The sequence below is a fragment of the Acanthaster planci genome, linkage group LG07 (assembly GCF_054643075.1).
Source record: "Acanthaster planci isolate LZ-2023a linkage group LG07, COTS_SCS, whole genome shotgun sequence".
In the NCBI taxonomy this organism is placed as follows: domain Eukaryota; kingdom Metazoa; phylum Echinodermata; class Asteroidea; order Valvatida; family Acanthasteridae; genus Acanthaster; species Acanthaster planci.
This window is the reverse complement of record NC_141783.1, coordinates 15,577,143-15,603,595: the sequence shown is the minus strand read 5'-3', so window position 1 is coordinate 15,603,595 and position 26,453 is coordinate 15,577,143. Positions and strand designations below refer to the sequence as shown.

Genomic DNA, 26,453 nt, shown 5'->3' with positions numbered 1-26,453 from the left:
TTGAACGGATTGGCTACATGTACCGTCGCCATTGGTTTGAAAGGTTCAGCCCATTAAAGAAGCTATTGATGCTGACGATCGCCCGCAAACGAGCTTAGCCGCGGGGTCCATCGAAGAACGGGTGTCACCCTTAGGCTGAAAAGCTATCAGCTGGTTAATGACAACCCATCAAGAGAAATTACAAATTACGATTGGTGTCTTTGTAGGCAGCATCTGACTCCCACAGCTGCGTATGCTGCACGTTCCCTCTAAAATGGAGATAGTCCTATCAACCTTAGCGACCTTACTGTTTGGTTTGACTTCTTACCAAGGTAAGATTTGGTCCAGTGTAGATGGTTCAAAGATATTCCTCTTTGCTGAACAATCCACTTTGACTGACCCGAAAAGATCAGACAGCAATTCAAAACTGAAAACTGCGGAATTCAATGGAGGAAGGGTTGGAGAAAGAACAACCCTTTTGAGTCTCTTTATGCGGCAGCACTAATAATCTTTAGATTTTTTCCTCCCTTTTTTGAGATGACGGTTTATCCTTTTGCACGATGGGAACATTGTCTTGGATCTAAATCTGCTAAAACTTTTCGACCCCACTACGCCATATGTATCACCGATTTAAGATGTCATTCATTTGGCGTGAACCCATCGGGCTGAATCATAGCTATATATGATTATCTGTTGATCATCTTCAGGGTGAAACGGTACATAATCACCATCGCTTTTCGTGATTAGTTAATTCCGGCGAAATATGACGCAAATTATTTTGTTCTGAAGATTCTGGAGAGGACCGATAGATTCCACTCACTCAAAAGTTAGAGAGAGTTTTAATGGTAATGCCCCAAGCTATCGTCACAATGAAGCAATTTTCTTTCCTGTTAGCGCAACTGACACACGCAGAGAGCAAGATGCGTACGCTGTACTTTGGCCTCGTGCCTCCTCCGCCAGGTCCAGGGGAGATATTCCACAAGCGCCTGTGGTTGAAATCAGTCCTGCCGAATCTAGAGGGACGATGCTGGGGAGGTGACGACCAGAAAGGTAAGCAAGCAGTACCGGTTGAGGACGGCGAGCAATTGCGCGATGCATTTAAACTCGTGTCAGTAGCATTAATTGCCAACGTTGTGGTTGTTGTACATGTACAGTAGCAGAATATATAACGGAAAGGAGAATTTAAGATATGACAAATTGGAACGCCAAAGGATTAATACATAAAGGCGAAATCGGAACTTTGTAATTTAACCCCCGAATGGGCAGGGAACGACCATGACGACAACGACAACAAAACAACGACGACAACAACAACAGAGACAAACGACAACAAACAACAACACCACCAACAACGAAACCGTATGCTATTCCTTGATACTATCTCGCTTCAGTAGTTCAATTCCCCCTCCCCCCAAAAAGGAGAAATGGGCCTTTACTTTGGAATACATCAAAACTCAGTGCGCCTTACGTCTGTAAGGTCAGTTTCAGAAAGTTCACTGAGATGGTACAGGAGGGAATCCAGGAAACAGATATGGAACGGATCCAAAAAGGTTCATAAATTATGGATAGGCGCCTTAAGGGGGAATTTCAGGATGGCAGAAACTCCTTTCTTCCGCAGTTTTCATACCACATGTATCGACCGACTCGATCGTGTCTCCTTTCCCAGTGACTTCAGTCGACGGCGTCACTGAGGCATGCGTCACATTCACAACTGAATCATACCAAGAGGAAGAGCCGTTTCGATATCCTACTCAAGGTCTGTTCAACTCCTCATTGAAACAACTGGAGTTCAGCGTAAGAACTCCTGCCAGCATCGGCATCTATGTCTATGGGGACAGTCTTGAGAAGTTGTACTACATTGGTAAGCCTGAGCTGATCGCATGGGGGGGGCAACTGTGGCAAGAGTTGGAACGAGTCACTAAGTTTTATTACTCGAGTCGAGTCATTGTTTAACGTAGTGACTTAAGGCGAGTTCATTAGGCAAAAATATCGAGTCAAGTCGATTCAGGTATTAAGCTCGAGTCAAATTGAGTCACAAATACTGTAGCACAATACGACAAATTCAAACAAAAGAGAAAGTCGTTTGGGGACATGTTTAGATTTGTACAGTATGTGGTCACACCACATCTTTCCCTATATGGAAGTAACACATGACATGAATATTGTATTATTCACCACCATTGTAAGTCATTCCAAATATGTTTTGTCGTAAAAGTAGTTTGCTTTATTTTCGGACTCAAGTCTTAATAACTTTCACTCAAGTCGGGTTTTCTGATGAGGGACTCGAGTCATTTGCTGGCAGGTACATGTATACTCGGGTCGAATCGATTCATTTACCCGTTGGGAGTCGAGTCGCCAAAAATTGTGACTCGAGTAGGAATCGAGTCAAGTCGTTGACTTGAATCATAACAACTCTGACCGCGGCTACATGATAAAATTAGATCAAATGATCATGGAACAGTCGTGTCTCATTAAAATGAACCAGTTCGGTGTTTCAACAAGCTAGGCAAGGTCATTCGAGAACATAGGACCTGATGTTATGCAAATTCCATACAGTTCCGACCTCGCGCAGACGTACATGTATACTATTCTCGAATACGATGCATTTCATTTTGAATATTGCTGCCATTGAAATCCGGAGTAATACAGTCGTCGATTTGTTTCAAAGCGAAATGAACATGGTACCATGTACCAAAAAGACACACGGAATGACGAAAGGCGTATACCGCTCTTTTAAAAGGAGGTTCATTTTTCATAATTCATCCATTACTAGTAAATACTCATTCAAAAATACCCTTTAAGTATTATTACGCCGTAATGAGTATGGCAGATTTAGTCGTACGCCTATGAATTGCGTGGAAAAAATTGTCAATTACAGTAACAAATTAAACCTAGGCCTGTATCCAACCAGCACAGATCCACCATTATCAGAATAAAATAGGTCACAATTTTTTCTGTCTTTATTCTCGATTCCAGTATTTAGCTCGGACGGGGTTCAAATGATTCAGTTCGGCACATTTGACCATGTCTCCCTGACTGATGCGGGCGTGGGGACCGAGGGAGGCTTCGGTCGCTTCTGGTTGGCGGTCGTGAATAACGCTAGCGAGATGCACATTGGGAAAAGCGGGAACGACGCGCCTCTGATTCGTATGAACCATACGACCTCCTCGCTTGATATCCAGCGCCTTGAAATACTGGGTGATGCTGGCCGAGCCGTCGAGGTGCAAATCTACATGCCGTGTTATTAGGTAGCTGTGGCAAATCATTCATATCATCTGTGCACGACCCGATCCAACCGATTCTTGGAGGAATTATATACTGTTAATTAGCTTTTTTCACAAGGCAGATTTGGATGCAAAGACGGGCATAAAATTAGTGAAAAAGCTTTCTGTAGAAGCTGGTATCACCTGAGAAGCTAGTAGCGGAGCCATTCATCGTAGTCGCATAAATTGTGCTGGTGTTTTGTGCCCTGACTTCACCTGTAGACCATGCATGATGGCGGTTAATGTGCAATTGTTAGAAGTCTCCAAACTGTTATATTGAGAATGGTATTTGGTAAAGTGTCCTATATTATTTTACACACTTTTGAAATCTCCATATTATCATAAAGAAAATCTTATGTAGAGTTAGGCCATTGTGTAATATATTTTCCACTTTCTTTTATTCCTTAATAATGAGCGGGTTTATGTTCTCCGTATGTCTCAGTGTACTTGTATAACGAGTCTCAAAGCTTCGTATTTGCCAGAAACTCTCAACCTCACTTATCTTTATAAGAAGACATGCAATTCTTTTGTGTGGTCCATTTCTATATGTTTCTTTCCCTTGTCCAACACACGAACAAAATTAGGCTAATGAATAAGTTTAAGTTGACCTCGGTATACTGAACACGCAGAGAACGTATACAGGTACACATATAAACTGTTTTGCCGATGTGTGTTGCTTTTCCTTGCCCCATTTGGCTCTCTTACCACAAAATACACCACTTCTTTCAAAAATTTGCAGGTCCAGTAATTTAAATGACGTATTTCTACACTTGGAAGGTAGAAAGCCGTGAGCGGCTGAGTTAACTGGGCTGATTCAGCTGGGCTTTTTGTCAACTTTTAACTTGAAGGTTACTAAATAAATGAAGAAACAGGTCAGAAGCAGCGGATGGTGGTAGGCTCTTCATCCTTCCGCCTTCCAGGCGAGAGTGTATCCTTTAAGTTTCGCTCCAAAGCCGGAGTTAGTCTGGTGTTCATTTTTTCTTGGTGTATATAAGCGTTATTTATCCGTGTTAAGTTGTTATTTTTTCAAATTTGAATGCTATACTTTACATTATGAAAAACGTATATGGCATGGATCCGTTGAAATGATTAAAATTTAAACGTGTCGCATTGGAATATGGTACATGTCTCCAACGTTCCGTTGTTTTTGTGGCATTGTAGAATTGCAACACAATGTATGGGGACAATAAAAAGCCAGTTGGCCGTTTAAGTCGTTTGGTTTTTCGATCGTCAGCGGAACCGTAGCCTTGATCACGGCTGTGCGTTTCGTTGGTTGAGCAAGCGGCCTTCAATGTAATGCCACCCCCAACCCGCCCGCACAAGGTGGCGTTGTTCACTACAGACTCACAGCCAGCCATAGCCGTGTCCGCATTACCTGACAACGGCTTGAAATTGACGCAAAAGCGTTGCGGTCGCAGCCAGTTTCAAAAGAGTCACGGGAAATTTCCAGCCACAGCCAAGCGTTTTTGGACGCGGCCTATTCTGCAGTGACGTAAGTGGGGCTGAGCCAACATTCGTTTCAACCTTCGAGGTGTTGACATAATGACCCTATATAATCCCTCAACAAACCACAGTGTAATGCGCAAATGCATGCCGAGCAGGTTCCGACTTCAGAGTAAACATTCCATGTGATATTCAGGGTACAAAGTTTGTTCTCGCAACATGCAAACACAAACTTGAATATTTTCTTGTCAGTGACAAAACTCTCTTCGAGTTCGAATCATGCGTCACCAAAGATGGCCCCCTCTGTGGCATTAGCTTCAGGCGTTTCACAATGGAGCAGAATTGGCCTGAAAGGTGAACGATTGGCTGACTGGACAACTTAACATTAACATCAAAACCTGCACATTTCACACCGGTAAAGCTGCAGGACAACAACCAAATACGGGGTGATAGGGCTCACCGCTCACCTGCATTACATGGTACCTTCAAAATCAAATGACTTTTTCCGAAAAGCCTTCAGCTCAGTGTGTCTGTTATAGATCATTGGCATGTGCTTGTTAAATAGTGTTCTACCGGGACTTGGATGTTGCTTTACAGATGTACCTTGATGTGTGGCCTATGTTAGCGAAGAAGGTAGGTCTTAAGATTAAATTCTCATCCGTGCATTAACTTAAATACCTCCAAACGACATTTTAATCGGTGTCTTGCTGGAGTGGAGCTGCCAGGGTGCAGAAATGACTTAGCCACGCCCAAATAGACGTGACTGCAATAACTTGGTCTCCAGTGATATCAGTGGTCTGCCGGCTAGGCCCAGGGTGGTATAGCTAACCATGGAGGAATAAAACATGGGCTAACAGAGGCCCTGGCGTGGGGGGATGATCTATCCAATTTATACTGCATGGATGATGATAATACACAATGTACAATGAATCCGCAATCAGTCTAAGCTGGTAATTCACCGCGGAGGTCTAAACTTAGTTAATGTAAATTAACCAAGACTAATTAATGTTGCTTTTATAATTAATTACTGCCCCCCCCCCATGACACTGATTTACAGTCAAGAAATACTGTTTATTTACAGTGTATTACTGGCGCCCGCACTGCCGGTTAAGAACTGCAAAAAGTTTCTGGAAAAAAATTACAGTGGTGCTGAAGTTTGGGTTAGACAGGAGAGGGCATGCTGAATTCACTCTTTTCGGCTGAATATCTTTATCTGGATAAGTTTTCTTGCACCAAAGCGACCGGGCTTAAAACCTGACACATTCCTGCATCCAACATTTGTCGTCTATACCCTAGTGCATATCATGCACATTGGCTGTTGATAGCTTCTCACGCTAACGTCGTTTTACAGACTTTGGCTGCGGCTAAGTTTCACCTTAGACTGGTTCCCCTCCTTAACAAATGACGTGACTGACCAGTTCTTGTGTAACAGTTCTGATTGGCCCTTATGTGCGTGCCTATTAAAAACATATTTCTATTCTTAAAGATAGGTTTATATGTTCACTTTGGTTACCTCGTAAAGAGAAAAAAATGGAAAATGCCCGATTTGTACAATAATTTGCCACTGGCCCGTGCAATGCAGCAATTCATATTTGCGTACCCAGGAGGAACTCCACCAGTGGGATTCCTCGCTCGCTACTGGTCCCTACATTCAGTCTTAGGGGGGGACTGGGAACCGATCTAGGTCTTGGGTTGAAAAGAGGACCATGTCTCACATAGTTCTCTTGATAATTGCTATGATCACATAGACATTTGCACCAAGCCAATTCGTGATAAAAGTGTACACCGAGTTGTCTCTATCGAAGTGCACTTTACAGATGGCAGCTCAAGTTATATATTAAAAATCTGGAGCAAAATGAAATTGTCACTCTGCAGTAAACAGGTTTCTCAAATTTCCTTCCGTTTTACATTATATCCGTCAATCCCAGAAATGTAATTTGATGAGCTTTACGATTTATACGTGAATTCATCAATGCTTTATGCACACATTCTATGATCTATAGCTTTGTATTCATTTGAACTCGGATATATGACACAAGTTCCTATACTGTTAAGTCCACAACTTTTTAAAACACGACGATCAGGGCAATGGCAGCTTTTTTTCCTCACTCACATTGCAACGCAAAGTTATCAACATAATGTAAACTATACGTCACGTATACCTTGCTCCATTCTTTAATTCCAGAATGTCGTCGAACGTCAAGGGATCGGCAGCTGCCTTCGTATTTGTCTTGTTTATATTCCTCTACCCCATCATAATCTGGTTTCACGATTCAGAAATAGTTGAGAGGAAAGTAACTTCCTCACGGCCTCGTCCAATCAGACAGCGCCATTACACTTACGTCAAGCTCCAAGCGATGCCAAACATTCAATCAGAGGCACCGTCTCCGCCCGATACCCTCGCCGATTGGACGGGCACAAAAGGCTACCCAGCAGAAGAGCAAAGATGTCTGCCGAAAATGAATGTGTTGTATTTGAAAACACACAAGACGGGCAGCTCCACCCTGCAGAACATCGTGTGTCGATGGGGCGAGAGACACAACCTGACGTTCGCATTACCGATTTCTGGAGTGAACATTCAGTACCCTCTCTCTCGAAAAGGGTTGGCGAAATCCCCCTCTGGAACTTACAATATCCTTGCAAATCATGCAAGATTTGAACCGAAAGGTCAGTCTTATTTAAATTAGAGACTAGTAGTGTGAATAAGTCATTAAACCTTAGATATTACTGTATAAGAATTCAACTGAAGCTGGTTATTTCTTATCGGACATCATCGTATATAAAATAGCCATGTCCAGCAAAAGCACATGTTCCTATGAAAGTCACCGTCTACAAGCCTTATCCACTTTCTATACACGCGTGTGAGTAAAGCGTGTGCCCCCCTAGTTGAAGCACGTTCATGACAGTGATGGACCACGCAAACGACTCCAGATAGCCAAAGGCTGAATTTCCTGGGATGTGGCTGCGAATCGAGACACAATGGATAAGATGCGCACACAAGACCTTGACAAAATGTAATGGGCTTATAAAACATGCCCGAGTGGTTTATAACTGAACATACTATCGACATTACGCATAATCAGCTGACAAAATAAGGTATAGAAACATCCGATCGCAAAAGTTTTTTCTTCATTCAGGGAAGTATTTTCCCCCAACAAGAAGATATACTTAGGATGGTTAAATTTCACTTTTTGGGGTTCTCTGACACTCTTGAAGCAGCTGGACTCGATTCAAACCCTTGAAATGGTAAGTGTATGCTAACACTGAATACTGGGGTTTTTGTTAAATATGACTTCTTTCAAATATTTCTTTATTTCAACTGCAGCCTTTCGCCAAATTATGACCACAGACGCCGTCTACATCACCATTTTGCGTCATCCGCAGAGGCAGTACGAAAGTTTTTACAATTACTTCCACTGTCAGGCACCGGGCGTGTACGGGATATCACTGCACAAATTCCTCAAAGATCCGCATCGCTACCTTAACAACGCCTTGCAGAGAAAAGTGGAGAATCCGCAGTGTGTGGACGCCGTACGAAATCCTCAGATGTACGACTTGGGTTACAACAGCGTTAGACGGCATCAGAGGTCACCCGCTGGGAAAGCTACTGTCGATGAGTGGATTAGTGTGCTGAATAAGTCCTTCCATCTTGTACTGATTGCTGATTTCTTCACCGAGTCCCTGGTAGCACTGAAGCACACGATGTGTTGGCAAACTGACGACGTTGTTGCTTTGGAGGTGAACCGGCGACTTTCGTCAACAGGTCAGCCCGAGCCTCACCAGGAATCATGGGAGACAGACCTGCCCATGCTGATCGAGAGATGGAATGAGGGAGACGTGAAACTATACAAGCACTTCAATCAAACTCTCTGGACAAAGCTTGACCTGATTGGACGGGGACTCGTGGCCCGCGAAATTGCAGCCATTCAGAAGAGGACTTACGAATTGGTGAATCGGTGCCTTGACAACATTGAGTGGCTATCGGACACGGAGTATCGCACCATGACTGCTTACCAAACGCCCCTGAAAAACATCGTGGGGAGTTACACCTTGAAGCGGAAAATGCGAAATGATCCTTTATGTCAAAGGATGGTGCTCACCGCCCCAAATTACTTGGATTTCTTGCGCCAGAAAATGAGAAGGGAAAATTCATTATGAACTTCGAAACTATTCACAGACATTTATCCGAAATGAACGCTTTCATATGGGTGGAACTACTTTTCTCTTCACGCGACGCCAGGCACTCACAATATTTACTGAGAGTTAACGAGTGAAAAACGTTCGCAGGTGTTTTCAGTGTACCATTACGGTGGATGTTGGCGTAAGGCATTAATTTAATTTAGGCATCCTATTGATTTTCTCAACTGCATTACTTTTTGGAAATGGTTTCAGAAGAACCTTAGTTTTCGCCGAGGTTTTAAATTTTTTAGTATTTGCTTCGCAAAATTAGGCGGCACGTACCTACAATAAACATGATAAAGTTTGTAGTCAAACAAGGACGAAAATAAGTTTGGCTTTCATTTCTGTAGAAGTGATACAAAAACATTGAATAAATATAAGTATCCAACATTTTGACAAAAATCCTTCTTTGTTTCCTTACTCTCTTCAAAAGTTCAGAAAAAAATCGTAAAAGTAAATCTTCAAACGGGTATTGGCTGCGACGGTATGACAAATAACTGTTAACACAGTTGAAAACAATTTCAATTTCACACAAACCGACGTATTTCAGGATCAATGCAAGTGAAAAGCATTTTAATAAATTTGACAACCTTTATGAATACGGGAGATTCACAATAGTGCGCCACCAAGAGTTTGCAACACGTTGGCCAATCATAACGCGCGAAAGTTATCGACCTTTCCAAATGCGCATAGGGTCGACAAACTTCGCGCATTGTGATTGGCTAACGCGTTGCAAACTCTTGGTGGCGCATTATTGTGAAACGGCCGTAATCAGTTGTTGGTTTAGTTTCTTTTGCGATTGATGTCAACGATGGCATTCATTCACTCAGTATTTGAGACATTTCTCGAAAGAATTCTGAACTGTCATTAAGTTTCTTTAATTATTGTGATTGGCTCTTTGAATTATAAAATCGCCTCAGATTGAGGAAATTGTTTAAAATCCCTCAAAGATTGAACATTAAAACAAGTTACATTTCAATACCTGTAATTTCTAATTTGAAATATTTTACAATTTTTTACAATAATAATATTTTACACCTACTGTGTCAATCAGTTATGGAAGAAAAAACACCACCATATAGCCTAATTAATTAAACATTTTATAAAATATCGATTGTTAAACGTAAATGTCTACACATATATATTTTGGTATAAATCTTTGGTATTCACATATAAAACTTTTAAAAGTATTCCAATCAAATTCGTTACATTCCGACTCGACGAAACAATGCACATACAGTGAACGTTTGGCCTGTTGCAGAATTTCATAATGTTTTATCCTTTAGAAAGAAATCAAATCTAAAACAAAATCGTCGGTTGTACGACGAATTACTGTCGTATCGTGTGTACACAGTCGTTAGACGGTATACGTCACTTCGTGGTGCACCAAAACTCGTATACGTCACATCGTGGTGCGAGTACTGGCCATTGAACTCACGTGAAGGGCCGTGAGACGACGTTATTTCAATAAAGATGGAATTTCAATAAACGAGGGCCCCTTTGATTCTTGGAGCAGGTATTCGTTATTTCATACTTCTTTGAAACAGAGTGGGTTATTACATGGAACTGAACACTGACTTTTTGGTACGACTTTTGTTGTGCAACCACAGCACTAGAATGTGAACAGTAAAGGGCAGTTCTAAAAACTCTGATCCTGCCAGTAATTCACGTGACACGGGATTACTTCCTTTAAAATGAACAATTAGTTTGCTTTTCAGGATTAGAAAAAGGTTTTGGTATGTGGAAAAATAATGATTGCCATTGAACAACCATTGAGGGGTTCAGTACTTCTAAGCAGCTCCCTATTATTATCAATTAGGCCTACATGTTTTCATTTTTTTAAAAATCTGTTGGTCAAAATTTCGCCACTTCCATAACCAATCACATCAATCTGTGTGTTCCAAGCACTTTTTTACAGACAGGACAAGAGTGAACCGTGTCCATCAGCGAAGGTATGCAAAACGGGATCAGACCGATGCAGCACACAAGGAAGAAGAATCTGGAAATGCACGAGACACAGAATGAAGTTAAATCTAGGGTCCTATTTCAAGGTCAAAAGTATCTACAAGGAAAATCGTCTATCATTTTTACATCTGTGTAGAGAAACGTATTGTGCCAAGTCTGTCACAGCTCACAGACCGACACCAAAGCTCAGCATGCACTTGCACCCACTGCTCTTTCCAAGAGGGCGGGTGCGTGGCAGTTGCTCTTTGCTTAACTTTTTGAAGGAAGTGCAAGCATCGTTATGCATTGTGGGTATAATATGCTGCATGCAGTCACGGACGTATATAAAAAAAAACCTGGACTTGCAACGCCTTTGTATGAAAAAGAAGCCAACCAGCGGCTATTTTACTGAGCCGAATACAAAAGCGTGGGCGGTTCCCTTCTATTGACGCCAGGAAGAACAACGGTGGGCATTGCCGGAAAAGCTCTGTATTCGGCTCGGAAAAATGGCTGCGAGTTGATTCAATGACTCTATAAGCTGATTAAGGGCATTGCGAGTCCAGATTTTATTATACACGTCCGTGCATGCAGTGCGCGGTGACAGAAGGGAATACGTACGGAAGCGTATAAGGGCCACTTGCAAAAAAATTTTTTTTTAGATACTATCTCGCCGCAGCGACTTACCATCTCGCCGCGGTGCCTTACCATCTCGCTGCGGCGAGTACTAGTTCAACTCGCTGCATATTAAGGCTCAGTCTGGATACCAGATGCAATGATTCCGACTACTCTTCTTATCAATGGTCTTATATCACCCAACGTGCACGCGACCAACACTCCCCCAGATTTCTGGGAATATTCGAACTATTCTGAACTTATCCTGTCCATATTAAATTAAGTTTAACGTCAACACCTTTTCTTTAATGTTCCTCAAAACTGTAAAAATTGTTACAAAGATTAAATTTAGTAGCCAAACGAAAGGGGAGAGGAAAAAGACCATTCGGATGGTATTGTCAATATTCTGGCATTTCCGGCCGCGTCTGCACCAAGAATTTTGTGAACTGTCCGTGGTATAACGTTCGGAGAACGCCATCCGATAAAAGTAGAATTAGGATCAAAAATTGGAACATGTTTTCGTTCAATTGGTTGTATTTCTTTAATTTAATGTATTCTAAGCGAATGTAATTTCTAAAAAGCTCGTATTTTAGATGTTCAGTATATATTTTTCAAAAGCCGAACAAAAAGGATCTCATTTCTTTTTTTAGATTCCAAATCGAGTGAATTTTTAAAGAGCGAAGGAATTTTATATACTCAACGTAATCTCTAGAATTGAATTAATTTTTAAATTTCTAAATTCTTTAAAAATAGAATAAAAACTTTACAAGGTAAACATTTTGGTCGAAATTTAGACATTTTTACAACGTAACGGCTTATGTATTTACTGAAATCTCACTTTATCCGAATTAAGAAATCATCCGAATTAAGAAAGCATCCGAATTGAGAACGCATCCAAAGCCGCGTATACAAAGTATTCGATCTTTTAGACAGAATTCTGCGAAAGCCTCGTAGTGCTTCAAATACATTTTTTTAAAAAGTGAAGTATAATTTTCCCAAGATTTTTCACAAGCTGCTTTTATTTGTGGTTGCTTATCAATTTGGAGTTATGTTAATTTGGATGCTTTCTCATTTAAGATCGCATGAGATTTTGTGTAAAATGCGCGCATTGAATGGCTGCTTTAAGCTGAAAAACTGTTCCCATTTCCAAAATACGCTCAGTCTATTCTGTGCAAAATATTTTATTTCGATCTGAAAAAAGTTTGGGCTTTAAAAATTCGATCCAATCTTGAAAAAATTTGGCTTTGTAAAAATTTACGTTCTTTTAAAATTCCTTGGAATCTAGAAGAAAATAAGCTGCGTCAATGAAAATTCATCCACTCTTCAAAACGTCATTCCAATCTAGAAAAAAATGTATTAGATCCTTAAATTTTCGTTCTGCTTTTGAAAAATCTATTCCAAATTTCTAAGATACGATTTTTTAAAAAAGACATTCGCTTTAAAACACATTCAATTTAAAAAAGTGCTTTCCATTTATCAAAATATGTTCCAATCTTTTCGACCCTACTTCTGCTTCGTAATTTGGGGAGTATTCCAACCGATATAACTCGGACAGTTCACAAAATTCTTGGTACAAACGAGGCCGGAAAATCCCGAACATTACCGATACCATCTGAATGGTCTTTATCTTTTCCCTTTACTCATTTGGCTGACAATTTTATTCATTTTAATCTTTATAAGAATTTTTACAGTTTTGCGGAGCATTAAAGAAAAAGTGTTGACGTTAAACTGAATGTAATATAAACAGGATAAGTTCGGAATATTTCGACTCATTCCCAGAAATCTGGAGGAGTGTTGGTCATGTGGACGTTGGGTGATACAGGACCATTGATTAGAACAGTAGTCGGAGTCATTGGACTGAGTTTTAATATGCAGCAAGTTGAAAAAGTTTTAGCTAACTCACCGTGGCGAGATAATAACTTGCCGCGGAGAGATAGTAAATCGCCCCAGCGAGATAGTATCTCGAAAAATGTTTTTTTTTTGGCAAGTGGCCCTTATACGCTTCCGTAAATACGCAAGGTTATTAGTATACATATGGTGTACTATTCATTCCTCGCCTCTTCCCTATGGACGACGCAACTGCATCCAATAACAGCGCGAATTGGGCGTAAGCGAGCGAAAGCCAGCGTCATAATTCGGTCGTCGCTGTCAGCTGCCATGATTCACATAAAGCAAGATGTACCAACAAAACGACAAAGCTGTATCAAGGACACAATGCAAAAAAACAACATTCTCTTCTCCTGGAAGCTAACTTGTGCGTACGACTTATAAATCTTATATCTCGTAAATACGACTTGTATCCCGTACGGACGAGATATAACTCGAACGAAAGAGGTATAAGTTGTACATACGTTTATACAAGTCGTACATAAGAGTTTTAGCTCAAGCAAGAGATTTTTTCACCATGTCCCAAATACAATAGATTAGATTATTATAAAGTCTTATAGTCTTAAATTATTATTGCATGGTCAATAATAAATGATTGTGGTTACTTATAGGGGGTATAGAAAAAAGGGGAACAGATTAAAGAGATCGTGGAATTTCAAAGTGATTTAGCATTAAATTGTCTAAAATAATTGTGAGATATTTTGACCATTTTGGAGATTCGATTCATGTTTTTGTGTACCGGTATATCATAACTTTAAAGCAACTTACCCAATAAAGCACATAATAGCGGCTGTAGCCCAGACCCCGGAACCGACTTGCTTTTCCGTCTTCGTGGTGATGGAGTTGCCACAATGGGGGCACTGCATGGCGGTCGGCAAGGCCGTGAAGGTCCCGGGTGACAGTGTGACAAACGCCGACTGGGGCTGTTGCATCACCGGCGCCGGCTGCTGCCATCCTGTCCCGGCCGGGCCTGGTGCGGGTTGTGGCATCGGTTGCTGCGGCCATCCTGCCCCATACACAGGTCCCGGTTGTGGGATGGGCTGTTGCTTCCATTCCTCTAAGTATGGTGGTGGCTGCATTTCAGTCTCGGGGCCAGACATAGGTTCCTGCACTACCCCTGCTTTGGGATATTTTAAGCAGACCATAGGTTGAAAACAAAATACTCAATGTAAGTCCCTTACAACCACTGCCCTATTCACTCTCCACCTGTGTGGCACATCTCATTTAAAGTGATGAATACAGTCAGGGCCTAGTCAGGTAAAGGTATAGGGCCGGCTACTGTCACGTTTAGGAACAGTACCACCACCTTAAGACCTTTCTTAGAGGTGAGGATTCTTTGCGGATGAGAAGACCATGGCTGTCTGCAAATCTTGTAGGTGGCACCGATGATATAGAAATTCAAGTCAGATGTCTGAAAAATGCCGCCATATACACCCCGTAGAAGTACGAATACAATCGGATTCATCTTTTTCATCAACAAATTTTAATGTGAAGTTGTAAGAGGTTTTTTTACAAACTAAAAATTCATGATATACCTGCTGCTTCCTTAGCAGACGGCACCCACACATTATCACTTTCCTGTTATGACGCACGTACAAAAAGACGCTGTCACCCGCCAAATCGAAACGAAAGCGTGATATGGGTTGCATTTTAAGATTTCCATGGTGGGAATGAGACATGTTTTGTGCAAGTTGCTACTCGTCTTAAATGTAAGAAAGCTGCGTCTCTCTGTGGTTACCCTGTGCGCTCCTAGAAGTTTTCCAGACAAATGAGGGCGCCATTGCTGTGAGGTCATTGTTGAAATTGCAAACCTATTTTGCTCGCTTCCCTACGGTCATGAACTGAACCAAAATAAATGAAAAACCAAAGTCTGGCAATTTATTTTTAGAAAAGAAATACCTGTAACACTGAGGTGTCTTGTTGGGGTTACATCACACTTTTACAAATTTACATTAAGGTGGAAAGCTTGCGGTAGCACCATGCAAGGATACGATCTCTTTGTGAGTCGGTATGGTTCTGAAAAAAACCGTGAGGAACTCTTCTGAAAAGAACCGTGAGGAACTCATTCTGAAAAGAACCGTGAGGAACTCAGAACCATACAGACTCACAAAGAGATCGTAGCCTATCCCTGCATGGTGCTACGGCAAGCTTTCCACCTTAGTTGTCTGTCACCATAAATAGCTTGAAATCACAAATTTACATTGAATAAAAAACAGAAAAATGCCTTTAAAAGGACATCCCGAAATTAAAAACCAGATTATAAACGGACACAAATGCATACCTTGTTGCTGCTGTTGACTTGCCTCGTAATCAGGCGGTGGTGCTGATGGGTCTGTGGTCTCTTCCATTGTGACCAAAATAACCTGTTACAAAATAAGCAACGTATTTCTTGAGACCTCTAAATGTAACACACAGATTATGTGAAACTGTGCTCCCGGCAATTCTTTCTACAATTAATTACTTCCACATAACAATACCTGCATATTGAAGTGCTTGCCTATCGAAACATTCGGAGCCGTCTCAGTAACGACCAGGGGCCAATTTCATAGAGCTGCTTAAGCACAAAATTTGCTGAAGTATGAAATAACCTTGCTTGACAAATAAAAATACCAGCCAAAACGCCATGGGATATTTATTGTTTTGGAATGGTCTTTTGGTTAACATGACAATCACATAGATTTTGAGCTGGTAACCTTTGTCTTGTAAGCAGGTTTTTTTGCGCTTTGGCAAATTTTGCGCTTAAGCAGCTCTATGATATCTCCCCAGATATCTCCGAGTGAATAAAATACCGGTACCATATCATGAAAACCTGAGATCCTTCGCCAAACATACCAATTTCAACCATGTAGTGCATCAAGTAGCCCCAAACTGTTGTGTAATTAAAAAAAAGGTATTGTTTCCGGAAGGCCGTGTGGTCATGTGGCACTAAGAAGCCTCTGATTGGCTCCTTTACGGTCAACAGAATTCTCTTGATATTAACCAATATAACCACGATATGGAAAATGTTATTTAACTTACCAGTAAGTTTACCTTACAAAATAAATCGTCTTGAACGAAGACCGTGTGACGGCAATCTGCGTTATTTGCCGTTTGCTACAGCCAACAGCCTTACAATGGAGGTATGGCAAAAATATCTAATGCACAATCGGTGAACTGCCCAATGGCGCACTTTGGCCAACCTGCTCCTCCTCGCGCCCATTACCGGTGTAATGATTAATCATTATTTGTTTATGTCTTTATTTTTATACCAGGCAGTGTTTGGATCAACAGAGGTCACTGCAAAGTGAGTGTGGGATACACACTGGGGTTGAGTTCTGGCGGCCTGTTCTTGACACGGGTTTCTTGGATCACACATCACCTCCTCCTCAGGGTTTTACAGGAAAATTTTGATTTTTGAACAGCTGCAAAAGTAGAGAGATGGCTTCCAAAGCCATAGACCATAGGAAGTTTTGCAAAATTAGCATTAATTATTTTATGTAACACAGAAATGGATGTTCCTATTTATATAGAAAAGAATTCAGCCCATCCAAACATTAATTCTGGAATAACGTAGCCTACATGGACGCCACCATATTGCTTGTTGCTTGTCACTAACTACCATCGATAACCGGTTGTTCGTTCCCGGCGTTCGAGTGGCCGAACCACGAACAACAAATGGAGCTGTTCATGAACATACGGGAACAAGCCGCCCGAACTCGGCCGGACACGATGTTCGATACGTTCAGGGGGGGGGGGGAATAGTTCTGATCCCGTCAATGAACGGCCGGGCGGAGGTTCGACTATTTTATACTGATGTTGTCCTTCGGCAAATTTCAGTGAAAGGGATGTAGTTTATAGGCACTGACAACGCAGTAGCTATTTGTAAAGCTTAAACGCTTCTTCTTTGATTTTTCTTTTGTTTCAAAACCATGTGCAAGAAGGCTTTATTTTGCCTGTCGGTCCAAAAGAATAGTTCCAAATGCCAAGTATGTGTAGATTTGACATGAGTTTATATGAGCACTACTGTGTAACATCTTGTATCTGAAAGATACAAAAGAAAATTCGGAATTTTGAGAGAACACATCTCCAAGGTTTAGTCCGTCGACAGTTTGTTGGTCTGTCTCCACTCGAACTGATATAAACGACGCCAGTGATTTTTTATTGCAACTTCTCGTTGCGTTAGTAATCAGAATTTTGTTTTCGATGCCTCGTCACAAAGTTTTGGGCTAAGAACGGAAATGAGCCCTTGGTTTTAAATATATCGGCGTGAAAACCAAAAGAGGCACAAATTGCCCATTTTCACCTCGACATTATCCGCTCCGAGCGCAATGAGAGAGGGCATGTTTTTAGTACTCACCGCATAAGCGCGCGTTTATAATGAAGATCAGTGGCGCGTTTGACGCAGAGCACGCCGAGTACGCGTAACGAATTTTGTCCTCAACGGATGGCCGAGTTGCTGACTCGAATCATGTGACTTGGACTGAGTCGGACTCGAGTCGCTATTTTTGTGACTTGACTTGTAAATACCAGCTTTGACTTGTGACTTGTCTCGGACTTGCAAAAAATGACTTGTGACTTGACTTGGACTTCCAAAAATGACCTACCAACCCAAGTCAGATGATACTCGACCAGCCCCACATATTTTTAGAGGAACTATGGAAGCATTGTCAAAATAATTGGAGAAAAGGTGTTCAGCTGTCCGAATTCATAACTCGTAACTTCGTGAGTTGACGGCTGGTTCTTTTTACTTATTACAGCTGGACAAAATAATGTGCAGCTTTTCTTGTATTTGGACAAAGAGACTTTGGACTTGTGTTTAGACCAAGTGACTTGTGACTTGAATTGGACTTGCCAAAAATGACTTGCTGCCGCCTCTGATGTATGGTCTTTGCATACGCAGAACGCGTGTGTGCAAGAACCCACTTACAACCATCTGTCTTTCGGCTTGGGGGTGCACTTCAACTCGGGGCGGATAACATCAACTCCACCACACAAATAAAGTTAGGCTGCACTTTGATGTTTATCTACAGGTCTACATCAACCCATATGCGATATATTGCGTAAGACTATAGCACGATAAATTCTTATGTTGGCTGGTACTAACTCTAGTTTAAGGTTGATTTTGAAACAAAATAAAAGCGAATAAAATTGCATATTGACCTCAAGTTAGTCTTAAAATATTACTACACTGTACAACTCATTCTTGAAGGAAAATACTGTAACTAATAAGAACTTTCTGGAAACAAACAAGGGTCGAAAGTAATCCAGCTGTTAAAGCCAAGAAGTCTAAGTTTAGAAAATGTTCCCTGGTAGGTACAGGTTTTGTGCTTTGTTAAAAGTCAACAAAGTTTCCTAATGAGAATAAAAATATTGTCTAGTGCTACCGGGATGTATCCAGATTCTAACCTCCCAAATCTCGTAACAAGTCAATCTGGAATAACGGTAATGTATTTTTAGTTTCCAAGGGAAGAACACAACGTTAAAAACATGACTTTTTCTATATGAACCACAAAACCTTACAAACTGGCAATTACACGATATCCCGCAAATTTAAACTACGTCATGATGCCATCTATTTCCACCAGAACAAACACTCAAGCCCTCTGTTCAGGTCTGTGATGGAACCTGGAGCAGAGCATAGCCCACAGAGCACTAATCCGGTACCTATGGCCTACGGAACATTGATATAGGACCCTCACTACATTTGAGGATATGTCTTGCGGAATACAATATCTGGCCTCATGCATGCACAGCCGGGTGCAGGGTCTGAAGTATAATCTTCATCAAAGCAATAGAAATGATTTTTTAACCCTTTGGTCAACTTTTATCAACTATTAAACTATAAAGTACACAAACAAACCTATAGCAAAGTAATAAATATTTTTGGAAACTTTATCGACTTACTACAAGATGTAGAAAACAAACGTCAACAGTAAATTAAAAAGCTTAAAAAGGTTATAAAGTGAATATTTAACCAAGTCCAGATTAAGAAATAAATTTCAGACTATTGCAACACAGCATGAAAAAATATAGAGATGCTGTTCCTTTTATGAAATGTTCTAAAAAGTAGAATTATTAATTTGCTAAATAAAATAAACAAATAAATGTCAAGCTGAATGAATATACACGTGAACATTTATGCTGACATACAAGACATTCAAAAAGTCTGAAAATTGAGATGAACACGAAATAAACTTTCCAACATTCTCACTGCGCGAAGAGACTGGAAGGCACACAAGCCATGTGTTTTATGTGTTAAGACATGAAGGAGGAGAACCAAACATTCTTGGTTCATCCAAAAACAGATAGATGCATTGTGAAAAGGGAAGTAGTTGCTGTAGGTTAACAAATGAACGTGATTGGTCGGTGTGGAATAAATGAGCTTGATTCTGATTGGACAGTACTAGTTCACTGACATTCATGACCTTAGTCCATGACACAAACTGATGTTCATGGATGGGATTTCCCCAATTTTCCTTTTTGTTGGGGGGGGGGCGGGTAAGCTTGAATTTTTTGGAGGGTTAACTTTTTTCAGAATCTTCAATGCAACACCGCGTGCATAAAATACATTGCCTGTTATCAAATTCAAACAAGCATTGAAATATTAAGTTGTCCAATAAAACATTTCTGCCAAAAAACACATTAAAAAGCGAAGAATCTCACCAGGTAGCAAAGGCTGTCTGTTATACACTGAACTGCTCAGGAATTTTGATGGGAGCAACAGAACAGGGATTAATCACGTTCCCATAATGCAACTATAGAAACAATCCAAACACAACACTACAGTGCAGCAGTCACAGAAGAATGGAGGGAGTGGTGCAACAGGGTACGTGGCCCTGAAAGGGGACAAATTTGGCCCTAAAAGGGGGCAAATTTGGCCCTAAAAGGGGGCAAATTGTTTTGTTCTTGAAGTACATTAAAAGAAAGGCACTGAGAGTATTTAATTTTCCTTCTCAAATCAAGCTTCACCCACAGAGAGGCTAAAGTTTAAAGAAATTCCCAGGTTTTGCTTGACCCCTCCCACCCAATATTTGGTTCTCTATCCACACTTGGCTACAGTCCAGCCATTTGTTGGAACTCTTACTGCAGCCTAGGTTTAACGAAGTCACATCCATGGCTTTTGTTCATGGAAGAACAGGATCGTCTGCTGCCGGGTAGAAGGGCATATTCAGCAAACTGCTACAAGCTGTCTTAAAAAAAGGGCCTGAATGCCCTGCTGGCAGAGACACAGCAAACTCTTATGCCTTATTTCAAATACTGTCTGCAATAGTTAGGAAAATTCATTTTAGAACAACTATGCAATACTTTAGAATTTAGTGGTACTGCATTTACTCTGTCTTGTCCAAATAAATCTTTAACACCCCACTGAAAACCTCTCATGCAAAAATTCCTTGATGGAAAGTAGAAACCAGATGTAAATTATTTTCATAAAACTGGATAGAGAATGTTCAGAAGTACAAGGAATTGTACTGCATGGTGAGGTACCGAAATCTGAGGAGACGGCTATTTAAAAACACATGTACATGCAATTGATGATAAAAACAAGACAATTCTAAAATCGGCATGGGGATGGGGAAACTTATACGGTTGAACTAGCAGTGGATAGATAGCATTCCCATGGCCCGATTGTAAGGGAAAGCTTTTGGGCACCAAGATGAGAGTTTGACAGGGCAGTTCAGGGCAGTACAAGAGACAGACTCCAAATCTATGGCAACATTTGAGTGGTACTAGCTCCCGTACATACCATGTCTAAATTTCACCCCATCTACACTATTTTGAACTGATCTATAAAGCCACTTTTGCAATTTTGTGAATAAAGGCTGAACAATGCTGCCTAATGACACTGTGGGGATGCTTATCCAACATGGAATCATTTAACCCTTTGAGACGAGTCCAAAACTGTACCCACTGACACCACAGCGCACCGTAGTGGTCTCAACACAACTCATACAGCGCAATTTTGACATAGTATTTATCGTCCCGACGAATACCGATGTCTGGTGTTTCTTGTGGTTCAGTCTGGAAGTCTACAGGTGTTTGTGACTTCCCAGGGTAAACTTGCAGACTGGGCAGGTGTGAATGGTGTCCTTCAGAGCAGGAATGCAGAAACCGATCAAGCCAAGCGGGCAGAGTAAACATCCAAAACTGTACAAAAACAAACGGGCAAAAAAAGAAGAGAAGTCAGCTAAATTTGTGTGTTTTTTGAACCTAATTTTCACACTCTGTGTGTTTGTAAGGTAAAATCATCATACAGGTTCAGAACTTGTGAGATGACCTTTCGGCAGGGGCATTTACCCAAGGGATCACCCCCCAAACATAATTTCCATTTTGCCAACATTGCCCTCCCCCATCGGCCCTATAATTCCCTCCCCCAACAATTCCAACATACAAAAGCTCATTTAAAAAAAAAAGAAAAGAACGGCGACGGCATAACTTCACTCAGATTACATTTCATTGTATGAGTTATGCAAAATCTACATATGAGTGGAAAAATGGAGAGAATGAGAAGTAGTGAGCCTAAATCCTATGCACAGGTAAAGTAACACACAGTGTGGGGAACTAGCTGAGGATACCTATGAATGTGGGGGGTGGGGAGGCAGTGGGACGCACCTACTAGATGTGATCAGCTGATCTGCCAAGTCAGTCAAATGATCCACTTTTTTCATTATCTATTAACATTTCTAACGTCAGCAAATAACTTTTTTATTTCTAGTTCAAGGTCGTAGAAGTTTGGTTTGAAAAAAAAGTAAAATTCTAAGATTTCCCACAGGATTTACTGTGAACACGGCACAATCGATGGATCGATCAGACTGAGTGATGGATTGTGCCCACCACCACACTTACAAAAAAAGGCACATGGCTCCGACGGTCAGCCACGTCGCAATACCGTTTTGCTTCTTGGTCTCAGTGGTGATGCTATTGCCACAATTGGGGCACTGCATGGTCATCGGAAAGGCGGTGAATCTGACCGGCACGTTGACCACAACCGCCGTGGGCTGCTGCTGATGCCACTGTGCGCCAGGCTGCTGTTGCTGTGGCAGGGGCTGGCCAGTGATGACTGGGGCAGGGGCGGGGACAGGGGCTGGCTGGGGGTATGGTCCCTGTTGGGAATAGGGTGGCGGTACCTGCTCCGGATTGGGCGCTGCAGGTCATGGGGTGAACAGTCAGGGTATGGTCAAAATGGATCAGTGATAAATGAATGATCATGAGCATTGTATCTGAGCATGACATGGAATGTTTTTACACAGTGACAATGTTCCTTTTGTGACTACATGTACATGTTCCATTTTCTATGTGGTCAGTGGCACATCCAGGTAATGGGTTCATGGAAGGGGCAAAATGGAATTTTTTTTCCCTTCCAAAAAGGACTGTCCAGTTTTTTTCATCGGTAAAAGAATCTCCATCCAACAAAGAGGGTAAGCCATGCAGTGCCATTGCTAAATGCTGGTGCTTTCAATTTCTACACAAAAAACCCTGAACTGCCAACATTCCCCAGGCAGCATTTCCCCCTCATCCTTTGCCCAATGGATGCCTCACCGAACACAGCCAAAATGGAGTCACCATTAACAGGCCTTTCAACATCAAGGAAGACTTTCAGTTTTGTCATGACCGAGTCAGACTTTCAGTGCGGTCATGTGACCATGGCCATTTCATTTTGCTGGCACGGGCTCTCCGTGTATGATGAGCAAGAGATGAAATCTCAGTGTCTTTACATACCTTGTTGCTGCGGACCCTGCTGCCCTTGCTGGCTGGTGTCATGAGGCGGGGGACCATCCGGACTCTTTGTCTCTTCCATCTCCACTCAGGAACAATGTGCTCTCTGTCACACACTGAAATAATGGGTAAATCTGACATCAAAACTATACCCCAAAGGAAGTTTAGGAAGGCTTTTTTGCACCCTGCAGTCCAGTCCTAACTGAAAGACAAATACACAAGCAGAACAGACAAAGAGGCAAGGCTGAAAAAAAAAGCCAACAGGGTAGGCCTACAATAAGATAATCTCTTTTTCAGTCAAAGTTATGCCTACCAGTAGCTGATAAACTAAAGCCTGCTGTCAGTGCAAAGATAAATGAAAACTTCACTAAGTGTTATAAAATCTCATAGAGCTACCAAAACAACTGTGGGGTGCAACGTTCGCCCCGCCCCGCTACGGGAGCAGGGCGGAGGTCGGACCCCACAGTTCTAGGGGTGTGCTAACAATGGTTAGTGATACTTACAAGTTACGAATGGTAAAAGCGTGAGAATCAGAAAATAAGCAAGCGTACAAAAGTGAACAGTTGGTTTTCTTACCCCCATAATTTGAATCAACCCTATAACCATGGCTATAGTATACTATAACTTACTTCCCTGCAACATGATAGAATCCGAGGGAAATAACATTTCTCACCTCGCTTGCTTGCCGTTCTGCTGCCTTCCAACGCGGAAAAAACAGTACATATATGTACATATGTACATGTATGCTACCTATACAAAACTGCCTTCGCAGCTGGGCTAAAACATGATCTGTGGTGCTATAAAAATACGTGTACCGCCCACACTACATTGAGTGTGTAAGGTCAAACAGCAGCACTGCAAGTACTAGACTTCACTTCCAGTCGGTACAAGGGAAGGCGAATTGGTAGCATCACGCATTTTCATCGTGGGAACTGGGATACTGGTGTGTTTTTCTGTAGAATTGTAATGATATGAGAACTGAAATTAACCATGCATAATGAGGGGAGCCACGCCTAGGGACATCAGAACGGAGCGACTGATCCCAAAGAGAAGTTTTGAGTCATTTGATTTATTTTCGTGAAACTGTGCTGTGACTTATTTTTAAACTTGGCCGTTGTGTTGTAACTTGTAAAATCTCTCACTGCCTCCATGTCGATTTTTTTTTAGTTTTTAGGACTTCTCCATTTCCCTTTCTTCCTAAAGCACGTAAAATAAAATCGGCCTCAACCCTCTGGGGAGGCTTTCAAATTTTACGAACAGAAATTCCAAAAATTTGTTCCCACCCCGAAAATAACAAAAATATACTGGATCTGCCTTGTTTGATCATTGATCGATAACCTCAACACTGCCGGAGCTGCTATTGATGTGGAAATTGCTTCACGTCTCACTGACCTCACAATATGTGTACTACTATTACAAAAATCGGCTGAAGAATTTTAAAAACTATTGTATTAAAAATGATACATCAGACGAGAACAGTGCATAAAACACAGCTAGTTTCATTGCCGTTGCCATAGTATGGTGTACTATTTACGACACACATTTCTCTCTCTCTTTAGCCCCCTCCAGGCGATGCAACTACACGACGCGATGGTACGACGGCTCCCTTGGGTCGGGTCGCACCGTCGCCTTCTTGCCATTACTTTTGTACGCACACGACGCGTCGCGTCGTGCGTCGTGTCGTGCTGTCGCCCGTCCTTTCCTTGTTGCAATTTTTTCTGCCTAAACGTCGCCTATGGTGTACTATTTACGACAAACATTTCTCTCTCTCTTCAGCCTCCCTCCAGGCGACGCGACCAGACGACGCGACGGCACGACGGCTCCCTTGCGTCGTGCCGTCGGGTTGCACTGTCGCCTTCTTGCCATTACGTTTGTACACACGACGCGTCGCGTCGTGCGTCGCGTCGTGCCGTCGCCCGTCGCGTCGTGTTACTTTAGGTATTTTCCATGTTGCATTTTTTGCCGCCTAAACGTCGCCCCTTCCGTCGCCCGTCGCGTCGTGCATTGTGTCGTGCATCGCGTCGCCTGAAGCACGACGCGACGCACGACACGACGCACGACGCGACGCGTCGTGTGCTCAGTTGCCCTTTACTTCATAGTGTTTATAGAGGGCGCCTTTACTGTTTTCTTTCACCTTTCTTGCAAAGTACATGCTATTCGCTCTTTGGTGTTGATTTTTCATTGTTTTTATCTCATCGATTCATTAATTGAGATTAATTTCAGTCATATTTTATTGAAAGAAATGGTAAAAGTGGACAAGGAAATCCAAATAAAAAGGAACTGCTTTCTCAAAATAAGTGGAAACTGCAAGCTCAGAATTCGTCACTCCTTAATTTCCCAGCCAATGATTTCTTTTGTTTTCTCTTATTTCCGTCCAACGCGCTTGCAAAATACATGCCCTGAGCCGCAGGCGTTGATTTTTTTTTTGGGGGGGGGGGGCTTTTTCATCTGTTCATCAAATTGAATTAGTTTTGTCATATTTTATCCAAAAAGAAAAAAAAATGAACACGAGCAAAAAGAAAATCTGCGTATGTAAGTGTTCTCACATAATAAGTGTAAGCCCAGAATTCGTCACTTTTTTACCCGGCTGATCCTTCTTCGAATGTCTGTCCAATTTCTTTTTAAGACCGTTGATGAAGTTCCCATTTGTGGTAAATTTGTAACCTTATAAATATTTCTCTGTGGTCCGTGCCAGCAGTTTCCAAGTAGTTCTCTCACTCCTCCAGATAACTTGTCTACAATTGTAAGACCGCAAGTTTGAACACGGGTTTAGGTAGTTACCATCCAGCCTGCACTATATTATTACCCTCAGAATATTCAGTCTTCCTCCAATTTAGTCTTCCTCGTTAACTTCATCAGCACCACACTTTCAATGATATTAGTCCATCCTACAACCATTGTGACGGTGTCTTTCTTCCTCTCTGTTTGGCCTCGCGCTTTATTTCTCATCAGATCCGCATGTTACATTTCTGCAAGCACATAATAATGATTGATGTATTGTATCTTAGAATGGATTTAAAATATTTATTAGAAAAATCACAATTAGATTAGGAAATGCTAAAACATTGTTGTGGCTAACGTCAATGTTATATATTTCCTGGAGACAATGCCGATTAGTTGCGAAACTCTTTCTGATTACATTTGATTTAAAAAAGAAAAAGGAAAAGAGTTTTCTTCAACAAATCACTCTTAATGAAAACACAAAGTTAGAAAGAATCCACGAAAAAGAACAACAGAATCATGGCCTGGTACCTATGGCATGTACTGTGCAAGCAAGGGTCGGGGGAAGGAAATGAAAGAAAACAGTAAAGGCGCCCTCTATAAACACCATGAAGCAAAGCTCGCCGCACACGACGCGTCGCGCGTCGTGTCGTGCGTCGCGTCGTGCTTCAGGCGACACGATGCACGACACAATGCGCGACGCACGACAGCACAACGCGACGGGCGACGGAA

At 41.7% G+C, this 26,453-nt stretch overlaps 4 protein-coding genes across 6 annotated transcripts; 2 read left to right on the top strand and 2 right to left on the bottom strand.

The window, feature by feature from the left end:
• The first annotated feature begins 217 nt into the window (after window positions 1-217).
• On the top strand, window positions 218-4,338 carry LOC110980337 (uncharacterized). Its single transcript, XM_022236938.2, has 4 exons — window positions 218-311; window positions 874-1,029; window positions 1,646-1,840; window positions 2,956-4,338. The coding sequence occupies exons 1-4, from the start codon at window positions 233-235 to the stop codon at window positions 3,225-3,227; spliced, it is 702 nt and encodes a 233-aa protein (XP_022092630.2). The 5' UTR covers window positions 218-232; the 3' UTR covers window positions 3,228-4,338.
• A 553-nt stretch (window positions 4,339-4,891) lies between these two features.
• On the top strand, window positions 4,892-9,193 carry LOC110980321 (galactosylceramide sulfotransferase-like). The gene is made up of 3 exons (XM_087139441.1): window positions 4,892-5,318; window positions 6,871-7,352; window positions 8,011-9,193. The coding sequence occupies exons 2-3, from the start codon at window positions 6,872-6,874 to the stop codon at window positions 8,841-8,843; spliced, it is 1,314 nt and encodes a 437-aa protein (XP_086995567.1). The 5' UTR covers window positions 4,892-5,318; window position 6,871; the 3' UTR covers window positions 8,844-9,193.
• A 190-nt stretch (window positions 9,194-9,383) lies between these two features.
• On the bottom strand, window positions 9,384-16,477 carry LOC110980317 (lipopolysaccharide-induced tumor necrosis factor-alpha factor homolog). Of its 3 annotated transcripts, none has more exons than XM_022236897.2 (4): window positions 16,326-16,477; window positions 15,589-15,670; window positions 14,076-14,427; window positions 9,384-10,863 (listed from the first exon to the last, which is right to left on the bottom strand). In XM_022236897.2, the coding sequence occupies exons 2-4, from the start codon at window positions 15,653-15,655 to the stop codon at window positions 10,746-10,748; spliced, it is 537 nt and encodes a 178-aa protein (XP_022092589.2). In that variant the 5' UTR covers window positions 15,656-15,670; window positions 16,326-16,477; the 3' UTR covers window positions 9,384-10,745. The 3 variants fall into 3 exon arrangements, with proteins under 3 accessions (XP_022092589.2, XP_022092590.2, XP_086995568.1); XM_022236898.2 differs by having other exon boundaries at window positions 14,076-14,424; XM_087139442.1 differs by lacking the exon at window positions 16,326-16,477 and adding an exon at window positions 16,140-16,161 and having other exon boundaries at window positions 14,076-14,424.
• A 1,810-nt stretch (window positions 16,478-18,287) lies between these two features.
• LOC110980371 (lipopolysaccharide-induced tumor necrosis factor-alpha factor homolog) lies at window positions 18,288-23,890 on the bottom strand. Its single transcript, XM_022236991.2, has 4 exons — window positions 23,674-23,890; window positions 23,004-23,116; window positions 22,131-22,428; window positions 18,288-21,431 (listed from the first exon to the last, which is right to left on the bottom strand). The coding sequence occupies exons 2-4, from the start codon at window positions 23,080-23,082 to the stop codon at window positions 21,314-21,316; spliced, it is 495 nt and encodes a 164-aa protein (XP_022092683.1). The 5' UTR covers window positions 23,083-23,116; window positions 23,674-23,890; the 3' UTR covers window positions 18,288-21,313.
• Between the last annotated feature and the right edge of the window lie 2,563 nt (window positions 23,891-26,453).

Bases quoted from the DNA above. Each gene is read 5' to 3' on its own strand.
- LOC110980371 (XM_022236991.2), bottom strand. From the start codon at position 23,082: ATGGAAGAGACAAAGAGTCCGGATGGTCCCCCGCCTCATGACACCAGC. The intron at 22,429-23,003 runs GTATGTAAAGAC...CATGACCTGCAG, and splicing joins GCAGGGTCCGCAGCAACAAG to CGCCCAATCCGGAGCAGGTA. The intron at 21,432-22,130 runs GTAAGTGTGGTG...GTTTTTGTACAG, and splicing joins GGAGCCATGTGCCTTTTTTT to TTTTGGATGTTTACTCTGCC.
- LOC110980337 (XM_022236938.2), top strand. From the start codon at position 233: ATGCTGCACGTTCCCTCTAAAATGGAGATAGTCCTATCAACCTTAGCG. The intron at 312-873 runs GTAAGATTTGGT...CTTTCCTGTTAG, and splicing joins TGGTTTGACTTCTTACCAAG to CGCAACTGACACACGCAGAG. The intron at 1,841-2,955 runs GTAAGCCTGAGC...TCTCGATTCCAG, and splicing joins TGAGAAGTTGTACTACATTG to TATTTAGCTCGGACGGGGTT.
- LOC110980321 (XM_087139441.1), top strand. From the start codon at position 6,872: ATGTCGTCGAACGTCAAGGGATCGGCAGCTGCCTTCGTATTTGTCTTG. The intron at 7,353-8,010 runs GTCAGTCTTATT...TTTCAACTGCAG, and splicing joins TGCAAGATTTGAACCGAAAG to CCTTTCGCCAAATTATGACC.
- LOC110980317 (XM_022236897.2), bottom strand. From the start codon at position 15,655: ATGGAAGAGACCACAGACCCATCAGCACCACCGCCTGATTACGAGGCA. The intron at 14,428-15,588 runs GTATGCATTTGT...AATATCCCAAAG, and splicing joins AAGTCAACAGCAGCAACAAG to CAGGGGTAGTGCAGGAACCT. The intron at 10,864-14,075 runs GTAAGTTGCTTT...GTGCATTTCCAG, and splicing joins GCTATTATGTGCTTTATTGG to ATTCTTCTTCCTTGTGTGCT.